This window comes from Diceros bicornis, chromosome 37 (genome assembly GCF_020826845.1).
Source record: "Diceros bicornis minor isolate mBicDic1 chromosome 37, mDicBic1.mat.cur, whole genome shotgun sequence".
Classification (NCBI taxonomy): Eukaryota; Metazoa; Chordata; class Mammalia; order Perissodactyla; family Rhinocerotidae; genus Diceros; species Diceros bicornis.
In genome coordinates this window covers 217480-233584 of record NC_080776.1, presented here as the reverse complement: position 1 = coordinate 233584, position 16105 = coordinate 217480, and the positions used below count along the sequence as shown (strand labels likewise).

The 16105-nt window shown below is 36.0% G+C and overlaps 2 protein-coding genes across 2 annotated transcripts; both read left to right on the top strand.

Moving 5' to 3' along the window:
* The first annotated feature begins 1588 nt into the window (after positions 1-1588).
* On the top strand, positions 1589-2527 carry LOC131399285 (olfactory receptor 11L1-like). Its single transcript, XM_058533457.1, has one exon. The coding sequence runs from the start codon at positions 1589-1591 to the stop codon at positions 2525-2527; it is 939 nt and encodes a 312-aa protein (XP_058389440.1).
* A 10729-nt stretch (positions 2528-13256) lies between these two features.
* LOC131399284 (olfactory receptor 14A16-like) lies at positions 13257-14204 on the top strand. Its single transcript, XM_058533456.1, has one exon. The coding sequence runs from the start codon at positions 13257-13259 to the stop codon at positions 14202-14204; it is 948 nt and encodes a 315-aa protein (XP_058389439.1).
* Positions 14205-16105: the final 1901 nt, after the last annotated feature.

The window sequence follows — 16105 nt, the reverse complement described above, 5'->3', positions numbered from 1 at the left end:
ATTGGAAGATGTGGAGATGCTCAAAAAAGAAATGGATAAAATGTGATAAGACAGAGCTATAGTTGAACTCATGTAGTCATGCATCTTAAGTGAAAAGAGTAGATCCTTGAAGAAGGAGGGATCAACTGTGTAATGCTGATGACAGATCAAGATGATTAGGAATGAGGATGCATAATTGGAAAGTGATGATGCCGTAGAATGATTTTGGTGTAGTGGCAAAGGAAGGGCCCTGATTGCTGTGGATTCGAGTGGGAATAGAGGCAGCTGAGAGAGACAACAACCTCAAGAAGAGAAGGAGTAAAAGTGAGCAGACAAATGCAGGCAGCGTTTGGAGAACACAATAGCATCAAGACCTTTTCTTCTCTGTTTTCTTTTTAAAAGGGAAAGAAAACCATCCTGTTGACAGGCTGAGGAGATGATCCAGCAGAGAGGGGGTCATTGTTGGTGCAGGGGAGTAAGAGGGTGTAATACCTGCAATACCTCCCACTAAGTGGAAGGGTGCAGCACCCAAAGCACATGTGGAGGGACGTACCTTAACCTGGATATAGACTGTTTATTCAGAGGAAGATGTAGCAAGCAGATGCACAGGAACAAAAGGTAGCAGGTAGGGAATTTAGTGGCCTGAGCATCTGATATTCCCGTTAGAGGATTTCAGTACTTTTTTTCAGTACAATCGGTCTTTTACTGATGGTATAGATAGACAAGGAAGTGTCGGAAATTTTAAAAGAGAAGAACACGTGTGAAATAGTCACTGAGGAGAATGGAAAGGTGAACAGGTGAAGGCAGTGTAGAATGATTGTCCCACAGCGCTAAGGACACACCGGAGTTTATTGGTTGTGAATTTTAAGATGGCAACATTATGCATTGTCTCTCACCTCCTTTATTTTATGGAAGCTCATGTATGGCAGGTGGGTGTTGGCTTTAACCAAAACTGAGTTTGACAATGAATTAAATGAAAGCAAAAGAAAGGTGACATGTTGAATGTGTACAGGAAGGAGTGATTACTGTGGCTGAATGTGATATCCAATGGGGCAAGACAGGATATACATGGAGATACAGATTAATTCAGCATAAGATTTTACACACACACACACACCCCAGGGTATCTACAGATATTGTTTGAGGGAAGAATGAACAAATTTTCCCAAGATGTTGAAGCAGATATGCTGTATCTAACTTCTTTTTTGGACAAAACTCACATATGAGAAAAGAAAAGCATTTACTTCCACATGTGCCTGATTTTCTTTTAAACTTTGTTGTTATTATCAGTTTATGAGTTTGGTTTCAATCAGTGCCCTTTTTTGCCTATGCCTTTGTATCTGAGAATTATTCCAGATTTCAGAGAACCCTACAAATGAAATTTGCTGATATTCTTTGCAAGATCTAATATCCACATTCAGCTTGTGATAACAAAAGGTATTTTTATAAAAGTGAGATGAATTTATGCATTTGTTCCTCCAAAATTCTGTACATAAAAATCCAAATTATTTAAAAAAATGGTTTCAGAAGTTCCAAACATCAATTATTAGAAATATTTTTATGCCTTGTGTACTGTTCTTTTCCAAAGTGTTTCCCCTCTCCACAGGAAATGGAGCTCCAAAATATATCCACAGTCACTGAGTTTCAGTTGCTAGGATTCCAGAATCTTCTTGAGTGGCAGAGCCTGCTCTTTGCCATTTTCCTGTTCAGCTACTTCCTGACGGTCACAGGGAATGTTGTCATTATTGAGGTAGTGAGCCAGGACCAGCAACTGCGCTCACCTATGTACATGTTCCTTAAACACCTCTCCTTTCTGGAGATCTGGTATACGTCCACCATTGTGCCCCTTCTCCTAGCCAACCTGCTTTCCTGGGGCCAATCCATCTCCTTCCCAGCCTGTATGACACAGTTGTACTTTTTTGTGTTCTTTGGGGCTACTGAGTGCTTTCTTCTGGCCATGATGGCCTATGACCGATATCTGGCCATCTGCAGCCCACTCCATTACACTTTCCTGATGAGTCCTGAGATGTGCACCAAGTTGGTGGCAATCTCCTGGTTGACAGGGGTTGGCACTGGATTTCTGCCAACGCTGATGATTTCCAAGTTGGATTTCTGTGGGCCCAACCAGATCAATCATTTCTTCTGTGACCTCCTTCCCCTCATGCAGCTCTCATGTTCCAGCATTTGTATCACAGAGATGGTCATATTTATCCTGTCAATTGCTGTGCTGTGCATTTCCTTTTTTCTTACACTTCTGTCCTACATTTTCATTGTGTCCTCCATACTGAGAATTCCTTCAGCCTCTGGCCGGATGAAGACATTTTCCACATGTGGCTCCCATTTGGTTGTTGTCACTATCTACTATGGGTCCATGATCTCCATGTATGTTCAGCCCAATACCCACCTGTCACCTGAAATCAACAAGATCATTTCTGTCTTCTACACCGTGGTCACCCCATTGCTAAACCCTGTTATCTACAGCTTAAAAAACAAAGACTTCAAAGAGGCTGTTAAAAAGGTTATGATAAGGAAATGTGGCATGTATTGAGTAAGAGTAAAGCAAAGTTTCTTCATTATTTAAGGAAAACCAGCACAGAATATACAGTGGATTAAATACAGGGATACGTGAGTGGCACGTTCAGAGACTTCAAACCTAAATGTCATCATTGGCATTATGTAGAATTCCACAAGCTGTAATGAAATAGCTTCTCCATGGCTCCTTTCCAAGTACTGGTCAGAAGATAAATTGGCTCTATCAAACCGTTTTAGGGGAAATCTTGTCTTTATACACTTTCTTCCATCTTCTGACAGGAATCTGACTGTATAATTCCATTGCATGATGATTACACACACATTCCTTTCAGAATCTACAATAGGATTTCTCTTGTGATCATAAAGCCTTTGTCTGAAAGACAAATAACACTAATTAAAAAATAACTCACGTGATGAAATTCACCACATAAATTAACATAGATAATATATTTTTTCAAATAGTAATTAAGAGCTAAAAAAATCCAAATAATTTTTTCGCATGTTAAAATACATGACTAATACATAACTGTCTACTGTCTATTGACTGCTATACAGATGAAAAAAATTTATCTTTGATCACAAGAAGTACCTTATGGCTGAAGTTTTCACCTATTTTATGGTTAACTGAAGGTGTTGGACCTAATGGTCTTAGAGAACTTGGTTTAATTCAGGTAAATTTGGTATATAACGTTATATAGGTTTCAGGTGTACAGCATTATAATTTGACGTCTGTACACACTACAAAGTGATCACCAACAAAAGTCTGATTACCGTTTATCACCATATGACTGACCTCCTTCACCTGTTTTGTCCACCCGCCCAACCTCCTTCTCCTCTAGTAACCACCAATCTGTTCTCTCTGGTTTTGCATTTATTTTGTTTGTTCATTTGTTTTTTTCAGATTCCACATATAAGTGAAATCATATGACATTTGTCTTTCTCTGTCTGACTTATTTCACCTAGCATAATACCCTCAAGGTCCATCCGTGTTGTTGCAAATGACAAGATACTCATAATCTCTCTGCAACTTTTTTTAGGGTAATGTATTTAAAAAGTAAAATAAAAGAAAGACCTACACCCTACGTATTTTGATATGAAGGAAATGTCAGTTTAGGAATGAAGAAAATCAAATTAAAATAGTCTGTTGTCAAAAGTTCTTAAAATCTGAATTTTAACATCTGAATTAAATACAAAATCTCATTCATTTAACTCGCTCACATCAACTCAAAGCAAAACACCATATGTTCAGATCTTCAAGGAGCAAAAAAATGCTGTTCCATAGCTCCAACAATTATACTTTTTTGTTCCTGATGAAATATCAGATGCTTGAAGATGAAATGCTAGAAGAAAATATTACATCCAATCATCTTTCTCTCCATTGTTTTTATTGAAGTAAATTGGAAAAAATAAAAGAATAGTATGCCAATATATGATTTCACCCATCAGTCTTAAACATAATTCATTCTAAATACATACAACATAGGGATTGATACTATATTCTAGGCCATGAAAAATTATATGGTTTAGGCTTCCATTATCTGAAAATTGTTTATGAAAGTGTACTTGTGTGATACACAGATTGGAGTTCATGCATTTATGAAGTAATCTCTGCTAATAAATGGTTACATATATTTACATAAAATTTATATTTATATATTAATTATATGTAATTTATATATGTAATCTAATATGTAAATATATATTTTATATATAACTACATACATCTATGTAATCTACGCTCATAAACTTTTATATATATATGAGATATAAATATATACATGGTTTTACATATATATAAAGAATATATTACATTTATGTATAGAATAAGTACATAATACATAAAAATATTTATAAATGTAGATTACTGCATAAAACCACAAACTCCGAATTGCAATATATTAAAAATATACTAATTATATAACATATATGTGATTTTCATATGCTTTGGTTACAATGAATGTCTAGTATTTCTTATTTAAAGTCACAGTATATATTTTAAGTGCTGTCTTAAGTCCTGTTGAGAGAGAAAAATGTGACATAATTCCTGTTATATAAAAACATAATGATATAAGAACCTGTGACAGATTGCCTTTTCCAAAGAATGTTGCAAAATCTACCATTCTACAAACTCCACTAGAACGTTGCCACTCCTCCGTTAAGAAGTGATGTCTATGCCCCTTTCCTTTGAAGTTGAGAAAGATTTATGACTCCTTTACCATTAGTGTATGGCAGAAGTGACTCCATGTGCATTCTATGATTAGGTTATAAAAAGGGCCGTTGAGTATCTTTTGTCTATTGTTTTGCTTCCTCCTGCTGTGAGAAGCCCAAGCAGCTTGTGGACAAGCCACTGTGGAGAAAAATGAAGCTCTCCAGACAGCTGAGCTCCCAATCAGCAATGAGTACCAACACTGCCATGGTTGAGCCAACTTGGACATAGACCTCTAGCTCCATGTTGAGCTGCCCCAACTGATACAATGTATAGCAAAAATTAGCTGTCCATCAAATGCTGCCCAAACAGCAGTTTCATCAGAAAAATGGATTAGTATTTTTATTTTAAACCACTAAGATTTTGACTTCCTTGCTATGCAACAATAATATCTAGAACATATTTTTGTACTTGGCAGAGGGATGTCTCCAAAACTAATATTGAAACCATGTAATGTTGTCATAGGATCAGGAGGCAGGCCAAGCACAAAATGGCCACAAAGAGACTGGTAGAGGAAACATAAGAGCCCTAAGAAGACTGTTGCTGAGGGCTTAGAGAGAAGTTACAAATATATCCTTGAAAACTAGAGGAAAAGTGAACCATTTTCATACAGTGAAAGAAAGTCTGTGGTAATAAGTAAAAAACTAAAAGAAATCTAATGAACTCAATGACCTTGCTAAGAAGATTTCCAAAGAGAAGATTGAAAATGCCACCAGTCTTCTCATGGCCTAGGATAGAATATGAGAGGACTGAGACATGCTACAGAAAAAAATGTTAATATAAGCAGTCAGAATGTGCTGGGTTCCAAAATAAATAGCTTCTCTCAGCAAAGTCTCTTCAAGCGTGGGCCTCAGACCAAGGATTAAATAGAGATTGGGGCTGTAAAATCACTTGTTAAAACTTCAGAACAAAGACCTTATAAATCCCCATAGGCAAACAATAAACCCCTTTAGAAGCTTAAGGTAATGGCTTGTAGATTCTTTTCAATAAAAAGTAGCATTTCTAATAAATCTTCATGGCATTGTAGTACAACAGCTTCACAGGAATCCCAAGGTGGAAAAGGGTATATTTCAAGGGGATTTGTAGTGTGGCTTTTGTCTCAGGGAGTGAACTCAAATAAGTTCATAGAAAACCCACTGTTTGTAAGCAAATTTTTTTTCTAGAAGAAACACCTCAAGCTGGGACTTAGAAGTAAGCAGGATAAGATACAGAAATAGTAACTGTAATGGTACTTAAAACAATGTATATTTTCCATGAAATCTATGACAAATATATCAACGTGTTTTTAAAATTACTTCACAAAATCTGGAACTATTGAGTTGATAGAATAATATTATATTATCTGTTTGGAAATATTTTTACAATAACAGGAATATCTTAAAACTTCAACTTTAATAACAGTTTCTTAGATGTTTTACAAACAAAAAATTTAAAAAAATGTAATTCAGGAAAAAACATTCAGAATTTGGTATCAGATAACCAGGAGTTATTATTTGTGATTATTCACCTAGGAACATGTGCCCTTGTAAGTTAGACTCTCTGAGGAATAGCTATTCAGTTCATAAAAATAACATTCCTGGGCCGGCTCCATGGCTTAGCGGTTAAGTGTGCGTGCTCCACCACTGGCGGCCCGGGTTCGGATCCTGGGCACGCACCGAGGCACTGCTTCTCCGGCCATGCTGAGGCCGCGTCCCACATACAGCAACTAGAAGGATGTGCAACTATGACACACAACTATCTACTGGGGCTTTGGGGGAAAAAAAAGGAGGAGGATGGCAATAGATGTTAGCTCAGAGCCGGTCTTCCTCAGCAAAAAGAGGAGAATTGGCATGGATGTTAGCTCAGGGCTGATCTTCCTCACAAAAAACATAATAATAATAACATTCCTGCAGTTTGAAAAACAATAAATTTTAATTTAATTTGAATATTGTGAAAATGATATGAGATAGATTCACTGTCTGGATGTGTGGCAGGCTAGTACGTGACCAATCCACAGATTTAGATGAATAGACAGACTGATGGGGAAATAGGTATCTACATTTATATTTTTTTTCTCTCTCTCTCTCCATATATTTACACACACACAAATATACACACACAAATATATCTATAACTATATCTAAAGCTATACTTACCAGAAGTGAAAATCTATATGAAAGCAGAAACCCAGAAAAATTAAACACCAGGGAGTTTCCTCTTTACCAAGAATGTTAGTCACAGGAAATGAACAAAATGCTCTCTGTTCCAAGGTCTTGTGTAGCATGGCAAAAAGGATAGAAACTACAAGACTCACCACAGATGGCAATCAGTTAGAAGCTCCCCGAGGAAGCCAGGGCATATAAAGGACTATACACTCAGTGTTAGGATTGACTAGAAATAATCTCCCCATTCCACCAGTACGTCCAGGAACACTAGAGAAAATTGTCTGTCTAACGCACAACGCTGAATTGAGTGCTGAAGACTCAGTTGAGAATTTGAAGGACATTTAAAAAGCCAGACTTCTCTGCTGCAGTGAGTGGCCATGTGGATCAGCACTGAACCCCCAGACGCACGTGTGAGGAAAGCTTCTTGGACGCTCAGCTCAGTAGACATTTCAGATGCCACCAACCAGCATCCAACTGCCACCTCTAGTGACATTTCCCCAGAAGAAAGCAAGCCCTTTGAGCCCAGCCATTTCAAAGCAATAATATTATATTATTGTTTTCAATCAGTAAATTTTGTGGTGGTTTCTTACACAACAACCACAATGTGATGACCTGAGTTAAATTATTATATTTGCAGCGTTTGAGAATATAAAGGTGTAATAAAATTAGTATTGATACATAAATTGCACAGAAAAATGTCTTACATAATCATTTACAAATATATAATCATGGTACTTATTGTCTTATATGATAGAAGGGAAGCATGAAATGAGAAAATTAATCCATCCAAAGAAGATAACGAAGAGAAGAAGGGGGATTTGGAGAAGGTAGATAATTGGAAAGCACTAAAACAATGGTAAAAATGAATCCAAATACGTCATTTCTTTCAGTAAATGTAAATATGCTTAATGCTACATCTGGACTGGAAGAAAAATATTGTTTGAAGTGAGCAAGCCTAAAATGAAAACATACACAATGTATGAAAAATAAAGAATGAGACAGGGTTCATTAGACAGATATTAACTCAACAGTAAATGGATTAAGCTTCTGTGATATTAAATAGAATAAATTTTACGGAAAACACATAACTAGATATAAACACTTTCACAAATAGTATAGGACAGGTATTATTACTAACCAGCATGCTGGCCATCATTTGTTTTCAGATACTTTCACTGCCTTTACTCTGCAATGTTCTGTCGCTGAAGATACTATTATTCCCATGCTCCCATGATGGATGGATTTTATAGGAAATCCCAATGGCAGCTCTAGTGAAAGATTAAAAGTTCCCTAGGACATAATCCAACATATATTTTCTTTCTTTACCTCTCTCTGTTTTCATTAGGTTCCCTGGCAGCAGCTAAGACTTTCCATGGTTCCATTTCCCATGAAACAGCTAGAAATCAGGCACAGAAAAAATAAGGGATTGGAAGAGACGAGCTATTCAATCATTTGCTTCTCATGGTGATGGAGGAAGCAACAGAGGAAGGAAAAAAACATGATGTCTCTGAAGTCTTCAGCCTGGAATTGGTAAACAGACACTTTTAGCCATACGGTATTGAGCAAAGCAAATAAGTGCAGGGCCAGGCCCATATATATGGGGTGCAAAGATCACTTCTCCCTTAGAGATCAGGAGAATCCAGTGAATATTTGTAAAGCAATATTACATTACCCACAGACTTACACTATCCATCCACGGAAGGTGGTTGAGAAAACCACTTAGCCACAAGAAGATCATTTTCTATAATTACCGTGGTAGAATAGCAATAAAGACATTGGAAAATGAAGAACATTCTAGAGGAACAAGACAGAAGCAATGACAAAAAAGAGTGAGAAATTACTGAAAGAAAGAAAAGTGACTTTATTTATGAATTTCTTCATTGAAAATATAGAAGGTGCCCAAATACCTGCCCAGTGAGATTTGAGAATATCTAAGAACCTATTTCCGTATATTTTCTCATTCTTTTTTTCCTTTTAGGAGGGTTTATTGCTGTGATCAGGACGCTGATTCACCAAATATTTTGGGTATTTTGATGACTTGTACTTCACAGGTCACCAAATGAGAAAAAAGCACTCTGGATTTGCTTGGTATCTGCTCAGCACCCATGACTGAATGAGACTTTTGTCTGTCTTCTTTGCAGAGTGGTTGAGCTCATTCGTATGAGAGAACCAAACATTTGGTAACCAGAAGGGTGAACTCATTGATTAGTGATGTTGCTTAATAATCCAATCTTTCTACTTCTTGACAAAAGACTGTATTGTGCATTCCTTGTCTTTGAAGTATAGGGTAAACTATGAAACATCAGTGAAAGGGGCATATGTAACACCTGGCTAGATGATTTAAGAGCTAGTAACTGACTTTCCATGTCTTCTTTTCACATTCCATAGACTGCTGCAGCTTATGACGAAGGAAGCGCTATTATCTCACCTCTCTGAGGGAGGATGAGTTCCAAGATGATATGTGGCAGGATCAAGAAATCCACCTTACTTATTTTAAGACATAGAGACTTTTAAGTCACTATTGGTTACTGCAGCATAGACTGTTGTAATGTATTTCCCATACTACAGACAAAAAACAATTTTTATTTTTCTCTCATGTATTATTAACTTCATCTTGGCACAGACATTGTGTGATTTCAATGAGAAAGTGTGGGAATGTAGTTAATACCAAAGTGGATAAAATTGCAATGTCCAGGGGGAATTAGATGTACGTTAGTGTATGTTTTAAGCGCTAATGATAAAATTATGTAGTAGTATTTTTTTTTTGTTTTACAAATTGGGACATAGACTCTGAGATATAATCTTCAAATATACTGAGGTGGAATATGATGGAAAATGGTATGGAGGAATAAAAAGAAATCCATGTGCTCTTCTAATATTTTTATGAATTACTTAAGAGTGCAAGGATAGGAAAGGAATTTGAGAAATTATTTCATTAAAGTCTCTGTCAATCTACTATATTTTAGTACTAAAAATATTCACTTGAAGGGTAAGCAAATGCTATCTTTCCAGATTTTAAAAACAGACAGCGAGGGTATCAAAATAAGCTGAGATCTTAACCTATGCTATTTCTGACTGTCTTCAATAAAATCTCCATTGGAGGCAGGAAGTCCTCACCTAATATACTGGATTTCTCAACATTGCATATATTTCTCAGCCTCCCTCAGGGTACCACATGACCCCCTCCTCTACAAAATTGTTCTTATTTATAAATTTATTTCTTCCAAAATATAGCACATTTTTAATTTCATCAAGAATATATTACTGAGCAAGACGGTGGAAGAGGAAGTTTCCCTACTTCTACCCACCCCCAGCGAGAACAATGTAGAAGCCATCCACTGTTAAATGCGCCTTTGGGTAAGCTTTGGGGTCCAGGTAGGAAGTTGTGAAACTCAGGTCTAGCCCAAGCTTGAGAATGGCCTTTTGTCAAAGGCATGTGTGTCTGAACCTGTGTCGTGTGCTCTCCCTCCGTGGTCCTGGTTACAGACTCAGAAATGCCCTGGACACCTCATCCCTCTGTGGATTCAGATCAGTCCTGTTCGGCCTTGGTCCTGCTACAAGCACAATCTGCCAAGTGATCTGAAAAGAACCACACCTATTCTTGCCCTTAAAAGCAGGCCCACCGAGCTTGATCTGACTGTGGATCCTGAAGCAGTCCTAAGACTCAGCTCCAGCCCCACTCAGCCATGGTGCAGAGACAGTTCTGCCTGCCCAGAAGTCACAATCATCTGGACCTCTGGAGACAAGTTGTAGACCTTGGTCCCAACTGTGGACATTGAAGTAGTCCTGTGACTCAATTCCCACTCTACTCAGCCTTGGAACAGAGCCACTCTTGCCTGATGTAGGACCTACTCAATGCCCTGGCAGGACAGCTCCCAGAGACCTGGTGGGAGCAACTCTCATCCACAAACTTAGTAACAGTTCTTCCTTCCGTGGACCTTGAAGTAGACCCTTGTCCCAGTTACAATCTTACTGACCAAGGTCCTGGAAGACATTCCTTTCGCTCAGAAAGCAGCTAGGATTCAAGCCCACCCATATTCTTGGTAACAGGCCCATCAACAAAAGTATTAAAGACAACTAGAGCTACAGTAAATGAAAATATCTTCTACAAGCAAGTATGTGTGTAAACATAATACTGTTAACAGAAGTAAAAATTCACCACATATTTTTGAAGGAGTATTTGGTGGCATACAAAAATTTATGAGCTATTTGATCAACAAATAACATTAAAAATTTATTTTATAAAAATATTTGCACATATGTACAAAAATACAGGTATAATTTTTTTGTGTGTGTGAGAAAGATTGACCATCAGCTAACATCCATTGCCAATCTTCCTCTTTTTGCTGAGGAAGATTGGCTCTGAGCTAACGTCTGTGCCCATCTTCTCTATTTTGTATGTGGGACACTGCCACAGCGTGGCTTGATGAGCGGTGTGTAGGTCCACGCCCAGGATCTGAACTTGTGAGCCCTGAGCCAACAAAGCAAAGCAAGTGAACTTAACCACTATACCACCAGGCTGGCCCCTAGGCATAATATTTTATTTACAACTTACTCATAACTTAATAAAAATCAGAAGTTTTAAAAAATTTTCATGTCCATATTCAGAAATATATGCAAACTTTAAAAAGCAAAGATTAAAAATTTGTAACAGTATTAGTATTAGTTTCCAGAAAATATGTTAAGCAAAAAGTAAACAGGTTGAACAAACCATGGTAAGATCTCATTTATGTCTATGTATATGTTTTGCATTTGTACATTGCAAATTCATGTGAAATGAAAATAAGTGAATACAGAAAAAGATTTAAGAGTTTCTTCCTGGGAAAGGAAATTGAACTGTAGGGTAAAAAAAGATATTTGTTCCTCAATTTTCTTGTACCTCAGATATTTTGTGTGGTGAAATGAATTATATTATGCCCATGACAAATATTAAAGAAAATCAAAATAATTAGTAAAGGAAAATGACACAGCTGATCACTTTTGTCCAGATATGAGTTCATTAATTCAAATCATTCCACTACCTGGCAATGTAAAGTTTCACAACAGTCTATTGACATAATTCCTGCCATTCATGAGATAAGTCTCAGAGCAGGAAACCCCCTTGGGCATAACAATTATACAAAATCGGACATAAATATTTGCATTTCTAATCCTTAGTGTCGGTGATGACAACACAAGGTTGTGGCAGAACTCATGTCCAATATACATAATTAGCTCTCATTCTAATTAGTCAATCATAACCACCCACAAAAATGCAGCATGCTTTGAACCTGTGATTGCCTATGGAGAGAAGACTGCCACTCAGTAAATGCACTAGCAACCAGAGCAATAGCAATATTTAAACAGGAATGTTCATCCTGCTGGACAAAAGATACAGGTAATACAGGTTTACTACCTATGTGAGAGAGCATCTTTTATTGGCCTAATTCTCAGCTGTCAGTTCCACAGTGTTTCAAAGAATGGACCCCTGAGATTAGAGAAGCTGGATTTCTATTAGGTAAGTGGATTTCCCCTAAACCTTTATACATCTAATATAAGCTTCCCAATGCTGCTCTATCTCTCTTGATGTGTCTAAGTAGGTAAATTTATTTTATTGTTTATTAGATGCATGGCAGCCGTGGATCCTTCTTGAAGGAAACTATTGTGTAATAAACTTGTTTCTGAACAAATTTGAACATGGACAAATTGATATGGACAGAGCAGAATTTGTGTCTACTTCTAGGATTCTATTGACTATTCAAGATAGCTCATATATTATCTGCTTAACTTGAAACCTGTGTACCCATGATAATCTTCACCACGTAAATGATGTATATTGTTGTCATAGGCTCTATCATTGTATTAGACAAAGCTTGCAAAGAGAATATTTAGTTCTGATCTTTCCCACTTCCGTATACTAATAGGCTAGAGGAAGGTGGAAAAATAAATGATATCAGAAATTCTTTGTACTACTTCTTCAAATGTATCAATAAAACAGTCACAGGGAACTAAAAAGTATATTTCCAAGCATGATTGACAACAGTTAACTACTGTTCTCTGTTCAAAATTTTTCCGCTTCTTTCAATCTATTCCATCAAAGTAAATAATGCGACAATCCTCATTTATGGAAAGGTGAGGTAATCTTTTTACATTTATACATAAATTCCAGGCTATCATTTGGTAAATTAATATAGCCTGCTCTTAATGTCTATCTTAATATAATTTATTTTGCATTAATTGAATAAATTATAGAGTGTGAGATGTGATTTAGAGACTAATTACATAACCATGAAAATATCCTTGAGAAGAGAGTAGAATCAATAAATATTAGAAGCAACAAAAAGAGAAAGATACTAAGGATACAAGTGAATAAAAAAATCATGATATTTCTTCTGTTTTCACAGGCAACCACCATTATGCTTGAGAAATTAACCAATGTGACCATGATAACAGAATTCTTGCTCATGCAATTCCCTGATGGCAAGGTGCTACAGAGGTTCTATGCCATATTCTTCTCGCTCATTTACTTGGCAGCACTGATGGGGAACATCCTCATTATCACCCTTACCACCATTGACCAGCGTCTCCAATCCCCCATGTATTTCTTCCTGAAAAATTTGTCTTTTATTGACATCTGTTTTATTTCTGTCACTATCCCCAAATCCATCATAAACTCTTTGACCAACAGGTATTCCATCTCCTTCCTGGGATGCTCCTCACAGGTTTTCCTTCTCATTTTTTTTGCTGGCACAGAGTATGCCATCCTCATAGTGATGTCCTATGATCGCTATGCTGCCATCTGCCACCCTCTGCACTATGAGGTCATCATGAATAGGAGCACCTGTGTGAAGATGGTGACTGCATCATGGTTCAGTGGGTGTGTTTATGGATCCCTTCACGTTGCAGGCACATTCTCTGTTCGTTTCTGTGGACCCAACACAGTACATCAGTTCTTCTGTGATGTTCCATCAGTGCTTCAAATTGCTTGTTCTGGGGATCAAATTCTGGAATATGTATTTATTATTGCTGGCTGTTGTTTTGCTTTCGTATGTTTCATTTTCATGGTTGTTTCCTATGTTCACATTTTCTCCACTGTCCTAAGAATTCCTTCTGCAAAAAGCAGGGCCAAACCTTTCTCCACTTGTATTCCACATATCACTGTGGTGACTTTGTTCCTCTCGTCTGGATTTATTGCATATTTAGGTTCAACCTCAAAATTACCATCTTCATTGAACCTTCTTATGTCTGTGTTATACTCTCTTTTAACTCCCAGCCTGAATCCTATCATTTATAGCCTGAGAAACAGAGACATGAAGGTGGCTCTTAACAGACTTTTTTTGTGGAAAATATTCCCGAAGATGTAAATGTATGAAATATCAATGAATTTGATACATAATAAATTATATAAAATATTTGGTTAATGGAAATATGTCTTAAAATTAGTAGATACATATTAGATTTTGTCACTGCTACACAGGATGCTACATTTTATACTCTATGGGTCTAAATGTCAGAGAAGTGTCTTGGCAATTTCCAATCCAGTGGAAATCATCCACTCAATATCGCATCAAAGGACCCAGGTTCAGAGTGATAATGTTTTTCATTTTGTTTCCATCTTAACCATCAGTCTTATTCCTCATTAAGATAATTTTAAGATAATTTCAAAATGTGGATCTTTATTACAATTCCTAGTCATGAATTTTTTTCCAATTATTCTTTTAGTAGTTTTAATGAAAATGGGTAATTTCAAATTTGTTATTTTTTTCCTTTATTTGTTTGAATTGGGTAGGATACTTTTATGAACTCAGTTTAATTGATTAATTAAATGATTAATTTCTCACATGGACTTACAAATACTACACTCATAATAGCCGTTAAGAAAATTTATGAGTATAAGATATTAGAAACAATTTCCATTGGTAATCATGTAATGACATTTTTGAGAGTAGTGATAGTGCTTTGCAAATGGGACAATTCTTATCATAGAGTCCAAGTTAAGAAAGAAGACTATGTTATCCTTACATATTCAGGAGCAGAAAATTTAAGAGAAAGCACCATTGTTATCCCCATTTTTTGTATTTATAAAGTTTAAATTTCACATAAACTTATGTATATATTTAAATATATCTAGCAATAAATTTAAATTTAATTCTTTTTCTTAATTTAAATATCTTCCTTTGTATTTACTTATAAATTTAACTTCTTTTCAGTTTAAATTTAGTTTAAAACATTAAATTGCTATTTTATCAATTTAAGTATACGTCTGATTTATTTCTGAATTTTAACACATTTGCATGGAAAATAATTTTCTTTTTATTTATGTAGGTTTTTATTCTATCATCCTTCACTTCATCCTTCTTTCTTACTTGCTTCCCATTCTCTAACTTCTCCATTTTCTTTCTCTCTTCCTTATTTCCCTTGCATTTCTTTCCTTTATTTCTTAAATAGAGATAAGTATTCCAGAATCCACGCCAATTATGGCATATTTTCTCCATTATTTGACTGTTTACTTCTGTGTCCACTCACCATACCATATTCACCTTACCCCCAAGATGTCTTTTCTATTTCCTTCTTTATGGTACAATTGGAAGTGAAATGATAACAATTTGTCCAGGTCTTGGAACAGTAATCAATCACGATGATGATAATACTAATTATGTTGTTGATAATTATGGTGATGATAATGTTGATGGCACAACTACCTTTTGTTCTAAGTGTATCACATGAATTTACCCATTATTTCTGCACAGAAAAAACCTCTAAGATAACAATTAATAATTTCTCTTTTATATGAAATATTGAGACAGAATGGCTAACTAGTGTATCCTAAGTTAAACAGCTAAATACTGACACTGTAACCATGTAATCTTAATTAGGATGTTATTCTGTATTTACAAAAAGCACACTTGCATATCATTCTCACATCATCCAATTATTAAATTTGCTCTCTTCTGCTGGTTATTGCATTTTTTTCAATATTTGTATATAATTATAAAATGATAATTATCTAAGCCCTTTAATAAATATCTAACTTTTAGCACTTTTTGTGTTTGTTGTATAAAATATTGTCCTTCATTGAGTAAATGGATTTAAAAAAAATTCTGGTTCATTCATATACTGAAATATCATTCAGTAATAAAAATAATAAACTATTGGTATATGCAGCAAGGTGGGTAAATCTCAAAGGCATAATGATGAGTGAAAAAGCGAGTCTCCAAAGGTTACATGCTATTCGATTCCACTTACGACATACTGCAATGGCATA

What these genes read in the sequence shown, in the direction of transcription:
- LOC131399285 (XM_058533457.1), top strand. Translation starts at nt 1,589, where the DNA reads ATGGAGCTCCAAAATATATCCACAGTCACTGAGTTTCAGTTGCTAGGA.
- LOC131399284 (XM_058533456.1), top strand. Translation starts at nt 13,257, where the DNA reads ATGCTTGAGAAATTAACCAATGTGACCATGATAACAGAATTCTTGCTC.